We start from the raw sequence: 21,899 nt of genomic DNA, 5'->3' as shown, positions 1-21,899 counted from the left end.
TTATATTCATATTCGCAAACATATCGCTGAATACCAAATACATTAAACGCAATTATTATTGAAATATATGTGTTCAATTCGACTAACGTTATTATGTTTTACAATTTAAAAATTAATTGCTGAAAAGTCAGTTTGGACACAGCTGATATTGAGGTTTTTCATGAAAAATAAGGAAAACGTCAAATCAAAATATTCTTTATTAAAGTAGGCTTTTACGAGCACTTTTGAATCGTCATTTAACGTTTAAGTGAAGCTACCACCGGTTCGGAATGTAGATTCTACCGAGAAGAACCGACAAGAAACTCAGTAGTTACTCTTTTTCGACATTTAAAAATACATTCCTGTTAGTTAAATACAATTATATATGTATGTAATATATCCTGGATGTCAACAAGCATTTATTATATTTGATTTACTGTAGCGATGAGGTATACGAGACGGCCTATGTCTTGGGTTCGTTGATCTTAAGAAGATTGTGGGTTCGAACATGTAAGCAATGTTAGATATTCATATGCTTTGAATAGTTAATTGCTTATTAATACTAAAGATAGAAGTCATTAACATTAACAGCCTGTAAATTTCCCACTGCTGGGCTAAGGCCTCCTCTCCCTTTGAGGAGAAGGTATGAGCATATTCCACTACGCTGCTCCAATGCGGGTTGGTGGAATACACATGTGACAGAATTTCGTTGAAATTAGACACATGCAGGTTTCCTTACGATGTTTTCCTTCACCGCCGAGCACGATAAACACAAATTAAGCACATGAAAATTCAGTGGTGATTACCTGGGTTTGAACCCGAAATCATCGGTTAAGATGCACGCGTTCTAACCACTGGGCCATCTCGGCTCTTATATAGAAGTCACTTGTCACAGTAGTAGTATTTTTGTAAAAAATCTTATTTATAAACCTATGTTCATATCGATGTCGCTTAAATTAACAATTTCAAAATGTATTTAACATGTCGACAAACATTTTCTACATTTAAAAAATAAGTAAATAAGTCTTGCTCATGGATGTTGGTATTGGCAACATTTTACACTGCCAGTGTTGCCAGCTATGATTAACCGTATAACACATATTCACTCAACCCTTAAACTGGAACACTATGAAACAAATTATTATTTGACTGTCCTTGTGTGCTATATACACACACAAACAAAGAGTTGCAACACTTTGACTACTGAATAGTGAAGTTCAATGAATGATCTGTAATAATTTACTTTGTAGAGACAGAAATAAACCTTCCATTTGTATATACTTTGAATATTTATATTTCACGATAGACTTTCAAAGCGGAGATCGCGTCGAAATAAATATTGGCGAACAGTTAGCCACTAAGTACACACGCACACACAACACACACATGTAACGTACTGTGACGTCAGGCGAGTGTCAAATGTACCTGACACGCACACCAAGATAATAAAGTTCGTTCGTTTGTTTTTGTTCTTTTCTAGTGCGAGACTATATAGCTATATTAATAAAATCTTAGGGTATATACTAGGCTTCTGTGACGTTTCAATAAAATCTGCCATATTGATTTTTATAATGACATTCTGTCCGGGTTTATTTTATAGATTCTGCCATATTAGAAGTTGATATACCTAAACATATTATATAAAACTTTCTTACTTTGAATAGTTTATATTTTTTTGGTATCTATACGTATTATATTCTATTATTTTATGATATAGATATATAGGTAGGTGCACTGGCAAATGAGACACCTGATGGTAAGTGGTTACCACCGGCCATGGACATAAGCGCTCCTTATTGACCACTCCTTACGCCGCCATTGCGTAACAAACAAACAATGCAAATTCTAATATCGCTAGCGCCTGTTGTACACTGGCTCACTCACCCTTCAAACCAATGCTAATTATTACTGTTTGGCGGTAGAATATATTTTAATATTAAACAATGACTTTAAAATTGTATGAACTTCTTGGTTGCTTTGTTAAATATTATAATGTATTTATTTGTTTCGTCGTATGCATTTATTGGTTCAATAATTTTGACGAGGATCTCTAAAACAAACAATAAGATAACATAGACTAAAAAGCTGGCATTTCGCCCAATCAGTGTGTACAGTCGGCCACGGGTTATTGTATATATGTCAAATATTTAAAAATTGTAATAGCTTAGTCAAATCTTAATATGCGAAATAATTAATATGAATATATTAAAATATATATTATACTAGTAGCCGCCCTCGGCATATATTTAGTGGTTTCTCGTCATTTTGGGCATTAAAAAATTTCTTGTAATTCAAACTCGCTTCATATCAATGTCATCAAATTTGTTTCAGAGAGACAAACAGACGGAGTGAATTTCTCATTTATAATATTAGTGCAGATAAAACACACGTGCCTGTAAAAATTCAGTTAATGAAAAATAAACAAGACTGGACAAATCATGTTCGCCTGGAATGGTGGCAAGAATGCCAGCAGCATTTCCCAGTTGAGTCACAATTCCGATCCTCTGGGCGAAAAATTAACTTCAACCAGTGGATGCTACAAGATGGGTTTTATGTTTTACAATTGCCTGTTTGTGTTTTTTAAATATATAGCTAAAAAAAGGCTGAACAAAAAACGATATTAAATATAAATTATAAATCTTGAGATTTTCGTAATGCAAGTGAATTTCATTTGTTATACAATGTTGCTTGAAAGTTTCTGATACACAAAAACTTGTGTTATATGACGTGGTGACCGTTTCCGTTTGCGGCATCTCCCATCTTTGAGGGGGGAGGCTATGTTAGGTTCCTTATGTCTATGTTTGTACCCCTGACAGCATGTGTGCAAGATTTCATGGTGATCGGTTTAGTATTTTAGATGTGAAAGATAAACAAACGAACGAACTCATTTTCGAATTTAAAGATGTATTTTAAATTGTGCCCGACTGTACTGCGTTATATTTTCTAGGATCAAATTGCGACATCGTTACGTCCTCCCATTGTTTATGAACAAAGCTCTGAAATACATGGAAAATACGATTTTCTGGTTGCCAGTAAAAATATTATGTTTGGTCCAATTATATATAATGGAAAAATATTATTGGTTATTTTGTATTCGTGGCTTGGAATACAAATTGGGCCAAAGATTTTTTTTTCGTTTAATCGTCAAAGTTTGTAGTGAAAGGTGTCTCCAGTTTGAATAATGACTGAGCAAGTATAACCGGTAAGGGACACGCCAACTAAGTTTCCTGAGTTGGTGGCACATTGGCGCTGCACAAGGCTTTCTTACCAATATTGGCGTATTGGCCATCCACCACCTGTGTTTATAAAAAAGAGGTAATGCTTCTTTCGTATAGAATTCAAAGTTTGTTGTTGATGATACATCCTTCATTTTTTTGTTTATAGAATAGCAGAACATTGCCCATATTTTATATGGTCTAAAATCATCTTATATACGCTTTATAATATATAAACCACTAGTTTCCACCGTCGGCTTCGTTCGGCAACGTCAACGGAAGAGGGCAGGTGTAACATACCCTATGACCTTTTCATGTACTTCCTGATTTTGTATTTGCTTGAGTACGTTATATTTAAAGTCACTTCTACATAGTCAAAACAAAGTCACTTCCCGCCGCCTGTACGCATGGATCTTTTAAACTACGCAACGGATTTTAATGAGGATTTCATCAATAAACAGACTGATACAATATTAAGATATATAACTATATAACTATTCAATTTAATAAAAAAAGTTATTGTTTTGTACGCAGTTTTTACTTAACTTATTAATTCTGTATTAGGCAGCTTTTGTGATATTAAGTCGTTGGTGGGAGGCACTTGACGTGATGGCGAAGTGGTGGCATGCGCGAAGGCTGCGCGCGGTACTTCACAGTATTTGGATATTGCAGCGTGACTTTATTATTATTTTATATATCATTCAAAAATAAAAGTAGCCTAAGTTAATCCTTATTACATCACCTATCCAGTGAAAGTCCCGTCAAAATCGGTCGGCCGTTCCAGAGATTAGCCGGAAATAACAGGCAGACAATGATTGTAAAATGTTATTTTGGTATATGTACCGTGTTTAGACATATATAACATGCTTTTAGTAAAAAGCGATTTTTTTTAAATATTACAAAAATATTTAAAAAAAATCTTAAAATACTAAACCGACACTTCGATTTTATTATATGTATAGATATAAATATGCATGTTTTATAGTAGAGAAAAATGAGAGAGAATGAGATTTTCAATTTTCCTAACCGAATAAAACATAATTTTTTCTTTGTATGTTTCTTCTTCAAAACATACATTTGTATATTATATCTTAATGTACCCGTGCGAAGTTGGGGCATGTAGATGGTATAATTTAGTATGAATTCCTTGCAGTATCAATGCATTACTAGCCTTTGGACTTAAGATTTCCTATAATTAAATTCGCTCTGTTACTATTTAAACTGAAACCAATATAATAATGAAATAACCCAGACGATCTTGGACAGAGTCTTAGCATGAGTAGAATATTAAGGCTATATACACATAACCGCGAAATAAAAAAAATCTCATACAAGATATATATAAAAATGGTCATCTAAAGCCGCTTAACATCCAAGCGAGCGTTGAATGCATGAAAAAGCCATGCTCAAAAGCCAAGGTTGCCACACTGATAGTTGAGCAATTAATTCGCCGACCACGTCTCATTAATGTAATGAGCGCTACGTGCCGGACTGGCAACCCTAAGTATATACCCTATTCGATTTATATTTTTTTTAAATTATAATTAAATCATCTTTTTTTTTTAATGTATCACAATTTATTTTTTTCAATTATCCGTGACTGCTCTGCCAATCTATTAAGACTATTATTTGAGTTTTATTGTTATAAGTATAGCATATTAATAGTATAAACGAAAAACTCCCTGGATCAGCGTAGTGGAGATCTGAACCTCTTTGAGAGGAGAGGAAGCAATGTCTTATAGAATGTCATTTATTGATTTAGTATGATTTCTACATTAATATGAATAGTAACTGCTTATAAATGTCTCACTGCTGAGACTCACTCTCATAAATGTCATGTTCTATTTAAGGAATGAGGAAAAACTTTTGGTACAAGTTAATATTCCTACAAGCATAGATAGAAATTAAAATACAAACTGGTATTTTCAGTTTTAAAATTGCGTTATGTAAAGGGTATATTTTCTACCTTTCCATATCCGAAGCAGTTTTAATATGGTAAAAGCACGGTCGAGTGGGAAACGCACCGACAAGCGTTAGGCCGGGTCCACACGCTCCAACAAATCGGGTTAAAGATTGAATCGATATCGGACAGAGATAGCAATATGTGGTTACGAAGCGATTAGAAGGAGACAGCTGCTTAATTAAAACGCATAGGATGCTGGGCTATTTCGTGCAAATGTATATTGTTTGTATAATTTTGTTGTGGTTGTATGAGGTTTGGAACAATTAAATAGAATCTTTAACTGTCTTTGGAAAATGAAAAAACTTATTTTTAATTTCAATGTTTTTAATTCTTTTTTTAAACATTTAAATTCTATTTATAAAAAGGAACCTATTTCCCTTGGCCACGTCATAAGATGTCATTACATATAGATACCTTTTTTTTAAGTATTCTAATACCTTCTACAAAGTATTAGAAAATTTTAAACGGAAAAAAAAATGTTCAGAAAACAGATAAAACAAATATCAATCATCAAAATATCTCCCAAATTCGGTCTTGTTAACTTAAAAGTAATCTTTCGAAAAAAATTATATCACATAATCCAATATCTACGCAAAACATGTTAAGTAACTCTGTCTGTGTGTCTGTTGCTCTTTCGCGGCCGAAGCATTGCTGCAACTCGGTATGAATTGGCTTTGCGGAGACGGAAACCAGGAACAGATTTTTCTCGACATCTCTAAAATTCCGTGACAAAATTAACGAATAATATCGCGTTGAGAAAATAAAAAAGAGCCGAGATGGCCCAGTGGTTAGAACGCGTGCATCTTAACCGATGATTTAGGGTTCAAACCCAGGCAGGCACCACTGAATTTTCATGTGCTTAATTTGTGTTTATAATTCATCTCGTGCTCGGCGGTGAAGGAAAACACCGTGAGGAAACCTACATGTGTGTAATTTCAACGAAATTCTGCCACATGTGTATTCCACCAACCCGCATTGGAGCAGCGTGGTGGAATATGCTCCATACCTTCTCCTCAACGGGAGAGGACGCCTTAGCCCAGCAGTGGGAAATTTACAGGCTGATTATGTTATTTTATGTTATGAGAAAATTTATGAGAAGATTTGTGAAGATTCAAAGAATACATTTAACGTGAAAAACAGGGAGATATGGCTATACACATGTTACAAATCTATTCATCTTCGTTTGAATGCACTTTTTGCTGGCTCATTTCTGAATCTTGGACTTATGTTAGACGCTTTGGCGTTTCAAAATTTTAATACGTAAAAAAAAATATATTGTTAGTTAGTTTTTGCACGTGACGTCGCACTCGTATTGGGGTCGGGGGGGGTTCATGAGGTGCCTTATTTTGATGTTCTTATCAGGGGCAATGAAAAATTCAATTTCGAATAGTTAAGACTTGAAATAGTAACAAACTCACATTCTCATTTATAATATACTAGCTACCCATCCCGGTTTTGCACGACTAATATAAATAAGGATGTTTTATAAAGTCTGAAGAAATAAAAAAGGAAAATTCTTTTTTTTTTTTCGGCTAGCACATTTGAAACCTTCCTCTTGAATCATTCTGATAATAACCGCATTCAAATCCGTTGCGTACGTAAGTTTCGAATTGGTGATGTAATAAATGGTTAATATTTTCAGCACCAATGTATATAATTAATTATAATTTATATAGTAGTTAGTTCATATTATACACATGGATTTCGTTTATGAGAAAGCCTGTATGTGTTTGATGCAATTCTGCAGCAGCAGTTCCGTTGTGTAATATTGAGAGGAATTGTCATTTTTATCCATCAGTTCGACGTATACAGGCTGTCATTTTAACGTTTACCTTACAATTCAAAAATAAATAAATAAATAGATCATTTATGGATTCAAATGTGAATATAGATCCGCTATCGCTCGTGAGTTGTACTACACACTGTAAATATGATTAATGACCGTCAGATAACAAGTTTGCAAGTAAACGCTTAAACGCTGGTAGCGGCTAGATCAAAGGCTTTTGATGTCTTAATTATGTACACACATATTTCTTTGACTATTGAGAGAAATATTAGAAAATGTAATTTATTCATACTATTTAGTTTTTTTTTTTTTATTTGTACACGTAGCAGACTTTGATTTCGTTCCAATATATCTATTCATGTATAATTAAATCAAATATATACATTGGAGCGAAGTTCTTTTGCGTAGTAGAGTCAACTGGCAGAAAATATGACGTAAGTAAAAACCAACCAAAGTCCATCATCATCTGGGGTTATTAACCCCAAATGATAATGGACGAAATTCCATTGACTTTGGTGGTGGAAGAAATTTTAATCATTCCTTAAAATTCCAGTGTACAATCAAACTTGTGAACTAAGATGTTATGTCCCTTGTGCCTGTAGTTATAATATCTCAATCAACGTATTTTTTGTTTAGCGGCAGAATATGGGATAGCCTTTGGAGATTTGCACAAAGTTCTACAACGAACATTAAAGCCAAATCAGTTCATTAAATTTTGATGATCAGATACTGGAGTCAAATGTTGAGACTCAATTAGATGAATTTTAATATAGAAGAACATTGTCTCCTTTTAGAATTCAAAATTCGCAGAATACCCACTTAAATATACCGCTAAATTACGAAACAAGAACCTACTCCAAATAATTTATTTATCTCGTGTATTCACAAATATATTCTGATCTTAACTTTCCGTCCTGTATAAAACCCACACAAACAAAGCTAGACTATTTACAGGATCTTAATTTCACACTAAACAAATTATGCCGCCTTATATAGAACAATTTTCCTTGCTTGCAACTATATTAAACCGCATTCCTCTTATGTACAGTCGGTTAAATTCACTTCCGAGATCCTATCTAGAAATAGAAAAGGACAGCGCTATACGATAGAGAAAGATGGAGTATAGTACGTTTATACGACACGATATTTCAAGGAGAGCGCTTTTAAGTTTGAATTTAGGGATTATATGTGTGTAATTTTCGGATCGTGCGGTATAAACGGGTTTTTTTTTTCTTAACAGCTTATAGCACTAGAACGGAAAATAGGTTGGCGGCGTTTATTTCGTCTGGATTACATTATTAAGATAGGATTTTGAGATAAATGCTTGCTAATATGTTCTTTCTGATTTTGCTTTTTCGTAATATTATTCAGAACTAATTGACGCCCGCGGCTTTGTTCTCGTTTTAGGGATTGTGCGCCAAGTGTTGGGTATAAAAGTACCCTATGTCTTTCCTTGGAATTCAAATTTCATCAAATATGGTTCAGTAGTTTGGCGATGAAATAACAACAGACAGACAGAGTTACATTCGCATGTTTAATATTAGTATGTATAATTTACTCTATTAAAAATAAAACAAAACGTTGATAAAAAATAATTTTGGAACCATACTAAGCTTCCCAATAGCCCACTCCAATTGAAAAAGGACTTAAGATAATTGACAACATTGACATTTAACTGACGTTTTATCAATGGATAAGATAGTGAATAATACATGATATTCGTAACGGGTTTGTCAAAAACAGCATTTCGAGTGTCAGCAAAGTTGCTATCGAAACTTTGGAACTGAAGTTAAAGATGAGTAGTTAAGTGAAGTGGTCTTCTATTATAAGGAAATAAATATTAATCACGAACGAAAAAATAGCAGATAAAATCTCATGTGATATAAAAATCTATGATTTGGTGATATATAACGTAGAATCCTTATGTTTCCGTACATATGTATGTACTAATGTCAGACACGCATAAAGTATTACGCATAATACACGTCCACTCTTGTCAGAGTCTCACGTGTGACTGACGCGGTGCACTAGAGGCAGTGTACTTCAGTCTATGAATCTATATATATGTATGTGCCGTATATATATGTCGTATGGTAGGCCTTTGTGCAAATCCGTCTGGGTACCACGTACTCATCTGATATTCTGCCTTAACTTACTTACTACTGGATATTGTTGTGTTCCGATTTGAAAGGTGAGTGAACCATTGTAACTAAATGCACAAGGTAAATTATATCTCAATGCCCAAGGTTGGTGGCGCATTGGCGAAGTAAGGGATGGTTAATATTGCTAACATCGCCAATGTCTATGGGCGGTGGTGACCACTTAACATCAGGTGACCCATTTGCCGGTCCGCCTACTTATTTTCTTCTAAGTTAAATCGAACGAAACGAAAACCCTAACACAAAAAATATTTTTTCAAATCGACATCCGAATCGAGAGCCTATTCCTTTTTCTAAAGTCGTTTATAAAAATATATACGCACTGACTTTGATAGGTTATCTATCAATCGGTGTCGAAGTCTATTGATCTGAAACACATACCGACATTTCTGTTTACGACTGTATACATAAAGAGCTTTGATTGACACTACGAAACAGACTTTCTAGTATTCGTTTTAGGTCTTTAATCAACTAAGTGACTCTTTTCGACTCGGACAGTTCCAATATACGTGAATGTTATAAAAAATTGACCGACCATTCGAGTGCATGCACCTCGAAGGATGGACAGAGAAATGTAAATATTAAAAGGATACAAAACGAACGCACCATAGCTTTGAAAAATAACGGAGGGGTACGTGTTTGCAAGAATTCCCTTTACACGAACTAAATGCGGTCATGTTTGACTATTTTTGTTCCAATTGGACTTTTTGGGCCTCTATGTTTATGTTAAAGTAGCTTTTGAATATCCCACTGATGGACCTCTTATAATTTTGAGGAGACTGCTTGATTATTACACGTCTTTGCTTAAATGAGTATATGGTACGGAGATTAATTATGAACATAATATAAGCATTTGACAATTTTTTATGCTCGCCCGAGTTTTTACCCGCAATGTTAAATTGAATAACTTTGTAATTGATCGATTGGCTGATTACGTAATAGCCGACCAATGAGCGCTCATCTTGTACCGTACCGAAAACATGGTGTCAAATGAAAATCTACCTCGGTTATATTCAATACCTTTAATTGGAAAAGTGTAGAGGAATAAATTTAAATTCCAAATCTTCTTAAAAGGGAGAAAAGATCTTAGCCCAGCAGTGGGATATTGACAAGCTATCATTCTATTTTCAACTATATCTATTTCAAATTAACAAGTCTTAATAAACGTACAAAAATTTATAACTTATTTTAAAATACCTATAAAGCAACGATCGTTACATAGCGATCCACCGAGATCTGACACAGTTTAAACATATAGAAATCTTAGCAATACAATTTTATTAAATAAAAATACTAGCGTCAGATGACTGCCGGCCAAATTCACATTAGCTAGAAGAAGTTCGTGCTTAGAAAGTTAAAGTATGTATTAGCACAATGTACATCCGGACAGTACGTAAAGTTCTAACTTAGATTCCATTTATATAACTTAAGCTATCGTCTTCATATAGTGAAAGTTTTTTTTATAAAGTTTTAAAAATTGATGAATATTTTAATTAACTTTGGGATAATCATTATTGCTGAGCTGAGATAGTACGAAATATACGAAATTTCAAATAGACGTCGAAGGTTCTATATCGCTTAAGCACCATTGAGTTTTTCATATACGTGATAAGCGTGGGAGATAAGCTTTGATCAATATTGAACCATTTACAGAACCTCTTTTACTTTTCATGGTATAGGATGCTATTTCGAAAATAAAACAAACTTAAATAGTAAAGACAATACTTACATAGAACGTTGATTGTATGCGTGGCTACCACATTCTCGGTCAGTTGACCATTGATACCGTGACATACCACGACTATCGATCGTCGATTAGGTTCAACGACTACCGTTATATTGGATGTGGTGATCCAACCACCTGTAAAGCAGACAGATATAGATATAAAATTTGCAAAATAATTTCGTAGTCTAAATACTAGTTCATGATCCACTTGTGGCATTATATAAGAATATCCCTTGAAATTTGATGAAAGGATACAAAGCCTATTAACAAAATATGATGTAGAAGATAGAAAACGTGAATCATAATTGGTGATCCCAGCTTCAAATCAAGTAGGCAAACTATTGAGCTTTCAATTGATTACTATTCCCTTATCACGTTGTAAAATGCGGATGAATAGTTGCCAGATAATATTTACCAACCCCCAAAAGTTTGAACGGCTTGGTTGAAACTGTGTTAAAATTCAAGTTACAATAGTAGACCAAGCTACTTACCTTCAGGAGATATCACAGTTCGATTGCTAGCTTCTCGGTGATGTTTCCCCAGCACCAACCATTTGATGTCAGCTGCAGGATTTGAAGGTGCTGTACTACAGCTCAAAGGTACAGGATCGCCGACACGAGCTTCTGATGGTCCAGATATTGTGACGTGGGATGGTGCAACTGTAGCAAAATGTGATCATTATAATATTATAATTTAAATGTCATTATTTTATTATTCGTTTATGATTATTATATGAACACTAGCTACTTTTTTAAAGGTTACTGCTCCCTCCTTTGGATTCGTAACGTAATGTTAAAACATTTTAATAAATGGCTTATCTAACGCAAAGAGATTAGCGAGTCAAAATAAACTCTTCAACTTTGTAGTATTCAAAAAATAACAATATGTAGTCTAAAATTTCAAAAATATTGTAAAAGCCTTTTGTTTATCAAGATCACTCTGAAGGGCGAATAATTTCATTTTAATTTAAGTAAATAAGGATTATAAGAAGTTAATTATTTTATTAATTAATTATAAGCATTTCTTTATTCTCAAAATCTTTTGATAAAATAATGATAAAAAGCTTCGATTTCATATTTTTGTTTTTAATTCATTTGCTTTTTTAATATACATATATGTACAATACTTTTATGTGAAATCAACTAAGACTTCAATATAATACGCCCAAATTTCTGCCCAATTTCATTCCAAGATGGGAATTTCTCATATTAAAGAAAGGATACAGTTATATAAAATTTAACGTCTCAATGTCTTTCCAGTAGCACCAATTATTCACGAAACAGACCAACTGAGCAATTTGCGGGGCGTTTAAAAATTCAAATGGAACAAAAAGCAATTGTCGAAACGTTAAAATCAAATGAGAATAAACGTAATCTCAGTGAAGTTCTTAAAAAATACCATTAGAATTGAGACGGGAATGAGAACTCGAAATTAAAAGTTCCAAGAGTGCTATTGGCTGGTTTGAAAAGTTGCCATTCTCATTCCCATTTCGGAAGACATATTGAAAAGTTAGCCCGATAAATTCTGTTACGGTTGTGAAAATTTATTTTATATATACCATCAGCTTTACATTACGTTGAAGTAATTCAAGGTCAAATATTTGTCCAATCAAAGACGAGACATTTAGCTAATCAATGAATACTAAAATTCCAGGAATTTCGTTAACATTTGTTAAATAAATTATCACGTTTAATTAAAATTAATTAAAATCATTAATCTTGTCCAGTCTGTTTTACTTTTTTTTTAAGATAAAAAATGCAAAAAGCGCTACATCCCTAGCTGGATAAAGTTTGATAGTAATTTAATGGCACTTTTATGTATTTGACAGGAGGGGAAATTTTCCAATAGTATCAAGTCCAAAGGATCAACGGCTTCTTGATGGGCCTTAAAGTATCCTACAGGATAGCTAATGTTTAAAAGATAATTCTAAGTTATAAGATATCTTACAACGACAAACAGTTTACCCAAAAGCTATCTCTAACACCTGACTTTAAAAATCTTTCAGAATTTTTCAACAATAAATTTCGTCCTAGAGTTATATCTTGAAGTTGTTACTTCGCGAGACTTCGAGCCATTGTCACTTCGGGAAAGTTTGGTAAAGTGCTCCTTTACGCGAAATCGGTCATATATTTGCGAAGTTTAGTTTTGAAAAATAGGCGTTTTTTTACGACCACGGAACATAATGTGGAAAGAAATGATATCAATATCGGTTATTGTTTAATTGATATCCTTGATAAGTTTCATTTGAACTCTGATTAATTTTCTGTCTCCATTATCTACATATAGATAGGTAAAGAAAAAGAAGTTCAGTATACTTTTCTTGTCCATTTTTGTAAACTGAGTTTTCGACTGGTTTCGTATTACATGGATTTAGTATTTTTGGTAAAAAATTGGCAATGAGGGTAGAAAAAAGCGGTCTCACAATCATGCTTTGAGACAACAGTAAGCAAGAATATGTAACGTTTTATCCTTAATTTCAAATAGGAACTATGAGAATTAAAACATAACATTAACAGCCTGTAAATTTCCCACTGCTGGGCTAAGGCTTCCTCTCCCTTTGAGGAGAAGGTTTGGAGCATATTCCACCATGCTGCTCCAATGCGGGGTTCACATGTGGCAGAATTTCGTTGAAATTAAATACATGTAGATTTCCTCACGATGTTTTCTTTCACTGCTGAGCATGAGATGAATTATAAAAAATTAAGCACATGAAAATTCAGTGGTGCTTGTCTGGGTTTGAACCCACGATCATCGGTTAAGATGCATCTCGGCTCTTTGAAACTTGAGCCATTGAAATTAATATCAGTATTAAATACGAAGTAAATCGTTTATGGCATTTCCAAATACTCTGTTCTATATTCCAAGCACCCCCCAGTTAGAATCGCATAACCGATTTGAAAGGATTTGCTGTCTAAATATTGAAAGCGTTATCCAGTTCCATTTTAGTTGTATGCAATCAATATTCCGTTGAGTAATATCGATTTAGCGTCTTAGTTGGAGATCTTTTAACCGATTGCGTATCGGGAAAGTGTAATTTAACTTTACCTCTAATACAATACGAAACTGTTCTGTAAAATGATGATTGATCATAAGTACTTGATAAAGTATATTTTGATTATGATGAAGCTTTGTTTTTTTTGGTTAAATAAGTAATGTAACCTTTGAATGTCCTCTATGGACATATTTTTCTGTTTGATGTTATTTCACGAGACATCAATGTGCAATCCACGTCAAGTACATGAAAGCTTCGTGATACTTACCCGAGATTGAAGCGCAATTCTTGGTAAATATTCGTTTGGTTTTGCTACTGATCAGTTGACAGTTACTTGATCTTAAGTAATTTGGTTTAATGAAACAAATCAACGAGTAATGAGTTAGTAATACCTCAAGAAAATTAACATTTTTGATTTATTTAAATCCCGTAGTTGTGTTTGTTATTAATGCTACTTTCAATAATACTGGTTCCCTTTAGCCTTACCAAGTATTTAAGACATATCTTACTGTTAATCTATACATATAATAAAATTGGAGTGTCTGTTTGTATGTATACACGATACATATATCTAAATAATATTTTTTACAATTTTTGTCTGTCTGTCTGTCTGTTTGTTCCGGCTAATCTCTGAAACAGCTGGACCGATTTTGACGGGACTTTCACTGGCATATAGCTGATGTAATAAGGAGTAACTTAGGATACTTTTATTTTAGAATTATATGTAAAATAATAATAAAGTATAATGTAAAAATATATATGTAAAATAAATCTACAGAACGATAGTAACAAACACATTCATTATTTCATTCCACCATTCAAATGAGTTTAAGCATCAATCAAAATCATTTCTTTGATGTATACGATGATTCAGAAAACTTTTTCCTTGAAGAGGTAAATCTTGCAAAAATAACTACAAGTTGAGGCAATATCTAATCGACCTAACCCTTAAGGGCCGCGGATTCTTTTGACCTATAAAAAATATATTGTCCAGAAAAAGTATTTCTTGATCGGAAGGAATTTTTCCCGTTTACCTATGGGACTGGGAGTTTCTTTAATAAACAATAAGAAAGAGAACTTCGGTTTGGAACAAGATATAAGGGATATGTTTTATTTTTTTATAATCGAAATAATATTTCTGTAACCTCTTTATGATATGATATGCGTGTAATGTCACATGCGTGTATTAATTGAATTAGCGTGATTGTGTTCCAATTGTCCGAACAAGAATATATGTAGAGGATCCTAATTTCATGTAATTTTCATTTGAACAGATATTTTGAATAAAACTTTTTTTTTTATGATATCGGTAAGTGGTCGAGCAAATGGGCCACCTGATGGTAAGTGGTTACTAACGCCCATAGACAATGGCGTTGTAAGAAATATTAACCATTCCTTACATCACCAATGCGCCACCAACCTCGGGAACTAAGATGTTACGTCCCTTGTAGCTGTAGTTACACTGGCTCACTCAAACCGGAACACAACAATACTGAGTACTGCTGTTTGGCGGTAGAATATCTGATGAGTGGGTGGTACCGACCCCGACGGCTTACACAAAGCCCTACCACCAAGTAAAATAGTATCAAATATATTATATATCAAAGAAGACGTGTGAATAGATGTTTGCGTTAACAGTCCACATATAGTTTGCACCATAGCTTTGTACTGCAGACACATTAACTTTGACGACCTCCGTGGTCGAGTAGTGTGTACACCGGTTTTCATGGGTACGCCACTCCGAGGTCCCGGGTTCGATCCCCGGCCGAGTCGATGTAGAAAAAGTTCATTAGGTTTCTATGTTGTCTTGGGTCTGGGTGTTTGTGGTACCATCGTTACTTCTGATTTCCATAACACAAGTGCTTTAGCTACTTACATTGGGATCAGAGTAATGTATGTGATGTTGTCCAGTATTTTTTTATTATTTATATCAGATTATGTGTGGATGTTATAAAGTAGTTAACTAAGTGAGGAAAACACTATGACGCGTCGAATGAGATTCGACTACAAGTGTATACTAATCTACTCTACTAACTACCACCTCTAATGGATATCTGCAACACCGGGATGATTGCAGGTGCGTTGAAGTCCTTAAGAAATGAGTTCACTATTTGTTTAATAGTTTCCAAGTGATATCGGTACAGAAAAACCGCCAGCGGCATGTTTCACCGAAGGCCTGAAATACCTTCAAAATTGCGCTGTTGTGGATTGCCGAATATCGCATGGTGTCGATGGAATTTGGAATTCTGACGCGATGTTCGATGGTGAAATTTGGCGGACGGGTTTGTCCAAACAATTCTCCGAATATTTTTTCAAGAAAAACACATTAAACTCTTAATAATGCGATCGTTTGTAGATCAATTGATATGGTGATTGTTAATATGGTGTTCTGAGTATTGTTCACGTGTAGGTTGTGAAAGTCTGGGAACCATTCATTCATAAATACTTTATAATACTGTATTCTCGTCTGAATTGAACCAATAATTACAGCCACAAGGTACATGCTTTGATGACCTCCATGGTCGAGTAGTGTGTACACCGGTTTTCATAGGTAAGCAACTCCGAGGTCCCGGGTTCGATTCCCAGCCGAGTCGATGTAGAAAAAGTTAATTGGTTTTCTATGTTGTCTTGGGTCTTGGTGTTTGTGGTACAGTCATTACTTCTGATTTTCCATAACACAAGTGCTTTAGCTATTTACATTGGGATCAGAGTAATGTATGTGATATTGTCCAGTATTTATTTATTTACATGCTATTTTGTTGCTTTGTTTAGTAGTAGTATAAAACATGTTTATTAATACAGTAACAGTTCTAACTATAATAAATTCTATTCAATAGTCTAAAGCTTATTTATTGTACCATAAGATTGAATCAAAAAAAAAACTTTTTGACTACCCTCTATTTGACAAGGTTACTCCGTCAAAGGATTTCTGAAAGGGAAACACAGTGTATTCGTGTGTACACTGCGATTTCGTTACCCTTCGAAGGGTTTTCAATAGCTTTTAAAATGTTTTCGTGTGAGTACACATTTGTTGTTATGTTTGTAAATTTAATAGACTGTCTCGTTGGTTCAGTCTTTAGATCATATGGATACAGTTCTAGTTGAACTAACCATAAGATTATGGGTGCTAAAAGAAAATATTCTAAAGTCCTTTGTGTCGAATGAAGTTATACAATTGATAAATCAACTAAATCGCAGTGAAGCACTTGTGGACTAAGCTTAAAAGGAGAAAGGCTTTTGATCAGCAAGGAGACATTTAAGGACTTGTCTTAAAATATTAGTATACCCTTGAACGGTTATTATAAGTAATTGTAAGTACACTTACTAAAATAAATACTTACTTAAATATCTAAAGAATAATTAAGGTGAAAATTTAGACGAATTCTACTCGATCAGAAATTAGATCAAACATATTTTATTCGAATAAAATTTACAATAAAGCATTTTTGAATCGTCAGTACTAAACAATCTTGAAATTTTAGTCGATTTACAACGTATTATCAAGATTTATTTTCAGTTTAGTAAGTTTATAATAAAAAGGCATTTTTCTTGGGCTATACGCTTTTCGGACTTCCTTACTTTGAATACGGGCTATACGGATTCGAAGTAAGGAAGGACGCTTGTACGATTGTTACTCCCAAAGCGAACTTGTTCAGATCCTCGATGTTAATAACCGCCGTGTGTTAATAGTCTAGAAATGTTAATGAAATATACTTACACAGAACTGTGAGATCTATTTCGGCTTTCAGTGTATTACTTATCATGATGTTTTTGGCTTCGCATGAATACCGAGCTTTGTTATCAGAAGCATCAGCCTTGAATGAGAGCACGTTTTCCGACATCCTTCCGCTTGTTCTGAAACAATGATAAAAAAAATCAATTTATGTATATATTAATAAGTTTATTGTGATTTATTTTTTATCGTCTTATGTATTTACTAGTTACCCCCTGAGTATTATGCACGGTTGTGGAGGGGGTATTTTCTTGCTACATTTATATACCCTTTTTCTTTTTCTGTACCGAACGTACCAAATAAGTTTATTTTCGTAATTATAATATTAGTTAACATTTTATAATGATCAAAAATACCTGTAAAATTAGTTCAAGTCCGTTAGATATTTTTTGTCTCATTCATTCGAATGTCAAATCAATTTTGATCGAAAGAGATAAAACTAGTGTTTACCTGAACATCCTCTAAATACATACTCATGTATGAGTAAAGATATATATATAAAATTTAATCTTATACTTTCGATGATGCTAGTGTTACATATATATATGTATAAGTAGAGCAAGGAACGTGAGAAACATATATACATCCATTTATTTCCAGGTTATTAACAAATAAAACAAAACATATATATAATGAAACTCTATCAAGCCGATTCTAGACAGTTATATATTCACCTATATATACTTAGTATATACATATAGATGATAGCCTCATTAACATAATACTTGGTAAATATGTTTTATATTCATAACCAATAAAACAGCCAGATGAGGACAATTTTGTAATTATAAAATACAAAGAGATTTATTGACGTGAATATTCTATTACAACACAATTAATTTTTAATGACCGTATCAAACAAATACTAAATAAGCACATGAATATTCAGAGTTGCTTGCCGGGTCCGAAGTCGCAATTTTTGCTGTGTGTTCTGACCATTGCGCCATCTTCGTTCTAATATCTCGTATTTTATGAAGGAAAACATCACGAACACCGCATTGGAGTAGCGTGGTGGAATAAGCTTCAACAGTTAGACCTTAGCCCAGCACTGGGACGTTTAAAGACTGTTCATTATTATTTTCTTATCACAGTGTATTATTTCGTACGTTAAAACGGACATACGTATTTCAGTATGATAATGTTTCTGAACGCAATCATTCTAAATCACTTGAAAATCCATAAATGTGCTTCCCAAAAGCAAGCGAGTTACCAATTTTCCAAATTTCCGATATATTCATCCGTGCCTCTGTATTCCATATAACTGGTATGTAGTTTATCTCTCGCTGGCGGTTTAACTCCTCCAAACATAACTGCGAAGTAATTAAGATTTCAAAGCAAAACCGGGATAAGTCTAACTTTTCAAAGTTTGCTCGGATCGTTTTTCAGTTTTCAGCGGTTATCTACGACTCTCAGACCGTTTGTTTTGTACGGTTTATTTTAAAAGCTTTATAATTTAGTTTGAATTAAAACAAATTTAATTGTTAATTTTATCATTACATTTATGCTAAATATGAAATTGATCGCTGTCTTAACCTTCTAAGTAAAATGGGTGTTATAATTTTGCATGTCTGTCTTTGGCATCTTAGCTCCTAAACTGATGATGAGGATGAACTGATTTTAATTTAGTTTTGTTTTCTTTGTAAGACTTGATCGAGAGAGTTTTTAATTATGTTTAAAGAAAATTTGTTCAACTCTTCGAAGATCATCAGCTCTTTTCAGTTGTTGAAGTAGCTCACGTCTACTTGTACTGGTCATACTTACATTTTAGATATAACAATCATATGTTTAATTTGAATTGATGCTGCGGTATAATCTATATTGGCAGGATACCCAACTCCTGACCAACTTACAGCGTAGGTGTCGTATTTGAGATCATTAGATATATACAGAGTTTTCAATTTTTTTTAAATTGTCTATCTGATCCTGTTATATATCAAGGCAAATACTTGTTAGAGAGGAGATTTAGCAAAATAAGTTAAAAGTCAGCCGGATCGCATCGTATTGACAGAGTTGAACATGGTCCAAGTTTTAGACAAGGAACAAACAAAAAGAACTGGCTTTTGCGGTATCTTCAAAAATCTATTTAGATAAAGATATATCTAGATGTACCATGTAGATGACAATCAATAAGCAAGTATAAACATTTTTGACTTTGACTTTGACCATTAACTTTAAAAGGACAACATCAAGAGACTTGTTATATTGTATACGAGCTGAAACTGTGGCGAAAATCATAAATGTTTGCCGATAGCACACAAACCGTCACCCCATCTTTTTCCACTTCGGAGGGTGAATTTAAAACAAAAGCCTATGTGCTTCCCCGGAACTTAAACTATCTCCTTATCAAATTTTATCAAAATCGGTTCAGTGATTTAGGAGTGTAGAGGTAACAGACAGAGTTACTTTCGTATTTATAATGTTAGTATAGATTATTTTATATATATTAATCATTACTAGCATTTTTTTTTCCGCTGGATTAACGCGTAACCTTTTCCCCCACGTGGAAGTGGGGGTATGTGGGAGTCGCCGGTGCCCAACATGTTGGCGGTACACCGCAATACCCACTAAAAACCAGCGGTACCCTCTCCGTCTCATCGGTGAGCGCCACGGGATCGCTTTCGCATACTACCGTGACAATCTTTACTAGCCTAATCCTAAGCAACATTATAAATACGAAAGTGAGTTTGTTTCTCAGTTACGCTTTCACGTCTTAACTACTCAACCGATCATGATGAAATTTTGCATACTTGTTGTCAGGGGGGCAGAAAAGAAGGGTAGCTAACACCTCCCCTTCTATACGGGAAAAGTCGCGAGTGGAAACTTGTATAATATAAGCGCGGGTTAACTGTTTAATATATAATTCCATGTCTACTTATGTGAGTTATTATACGATTTTGTATATATTCATAAATAGTATTCATATGGTACAATTTTGACGGCGTAGACAGATGAGCAAATGGACCACTCGATGGTAAGTGCCCATCACTACCCACAGACATTAGCGCCGTTTGAAATTTGAACCCTTGCTTACATAACCGATGCGTCAACAATCTTGGGAACAGATATGGCACACTCACCCAAACCGGAACAAAAAAATACTAAGTATTGGAAATTGGCATTAATATATATATATTTAACACGTACATAATACATTACATACATATAATTGAATCTGTGTGTTTTTAAATGTGGTGTGTGTTTTTAAAGAGCCGAGATGGCCCAGTGGTTAGAACGCGTGCATCTTAACCGATGATTTCGGGTTCAAACCCAGGCAGGCACCACTGAATTTAAATGTGCTTAATTTGTGTTTATAATTCATCTCGTGCTCGGCGGTGAAGGAAAACATCGTGAGGAAACCTGCATGTGTCTAATTTCAACGAAATTCAGCCACATGTGTATTCCAACAACCCGCATTGGAGCAGCGTGGTGGAATATGCTCCATACCTTCTCCTCAAAGGGAGAGGAGGCCTTTAGCCCAGCAGTGGGAAATTTACAGGCTGCTAATGCTAAAAAAAAATGTACTATAACAATATATCTCATCATCATCAACATCTACCTACCCACTGAACCTATCTCATAAATTATATTTATTCATCGTTAAACCGAAACTTCCTCGAGGGTGAAGTTTTAAATATTTATAGAAATGAAAAAATGATAAGCGTCAGCGAATATCTGACAAGTTCCAACACTTTTATATAGTTACGGTTTTTTTTTTTTGACGTCGCAAACTACTCGTAAAAGTAGGATGAAAGGCGATCTGTAAATTACACCGAGTATTTACAGCTGAGCTGCTTTAAGAGCACAAAGAGGTATGAAAAACGAATGGCGGCTTCTTTGATCAAATTTTAACTGCGTTTTTTGGTAGTTTTATGTTTAAAAAGTTTCGTCAGATTTATTTCCTTGGATGGCCTGCGTTTAAAAGTTTATGTTCGGATGAATTTTATAAACCCTTTTTTATTTTAGGTTCTTAGCTATTTATTAATATTTTTTTGTTGATCTGTATTTTTTTTTTCTTTTTATGGTATAGGTTGGCACGAGCATATGGGCCACCTGATGGTAAGTGGTCACCAACGCCCATCGACAATGGCCCTGTAAAAAATATTAACCATTTCTTAGATCGCCAATGCGCCACCAACCTTGGGAACTAAGATGTTATGTCCCTTGTGCCTGTAGTTACACTGGCTCACTCACTCTTCAAACCGGAACAAAACAATACAGAGTAATGCTGTTTGTATTAATATTTATACTAATATTATATATGTTGAAGTAAATCTGTCTATTGATCTTTGAACAAACCACTGACATGGGCTATTTTTATACCTAAGACCTGACGAGCAACCTCTTTA

At 34.0% G+C, this 21,899-nt stretch overlaps 1 protein-coding gene across 3 annotated transcripts in view; it reads right to left on the bottom strand.

Annotated features, from left to right (window-relative positions):
- LOC113404892 (nephrin) overlaps positions 1-21,899 on the bottom strand; it is a 238,106-nt gene that overhangs the window by 30,262 nt on the left and 185,945 nt on the right. For all 3 annotated transcript variants that reach the window (XM_064219262.1, XM_064219261.1, XM_026645963.2), the window contains exons 9-11: positions 17,539-17,675; positions 11,320-11,487; positions 10,832-10,963 (exon numbers count right to left, since the gene is read on the bottom strand). In XM_064219262.1, the coding sequence (XP_064075332.1) occupies positions 10,832-10,963; positions 11,320-11,487; positions 17,539-17,675 (437 nt within the window). The remainder of the gene's footprint in view (positions 1-10,831; positions 10,964-11,319; positions 11,488-17,538; positions 17,676-21,899) is intronic.

This window comes from Vanessa tameamea, chromosome 27 (genome assembly GCF_037043105.1).
Source record: "Vanessa tameamea isolate UH-Manoa-2023 chromosome 27, ilVanTame1 primary haplotype, whole genome shotgun sequence".
Lineage (NCBI taxonomy): Eukaryota > Metazoa > Arthropoda > Insecta > Lepidoptera > Nymphalidae > Vanessa > Vanessa tameamea.
The sequence above is the reverse complement of the archived record's forward strand: the minus strand, read 5'-3'. Positions and strand labels throughout refer to the sequence as shown.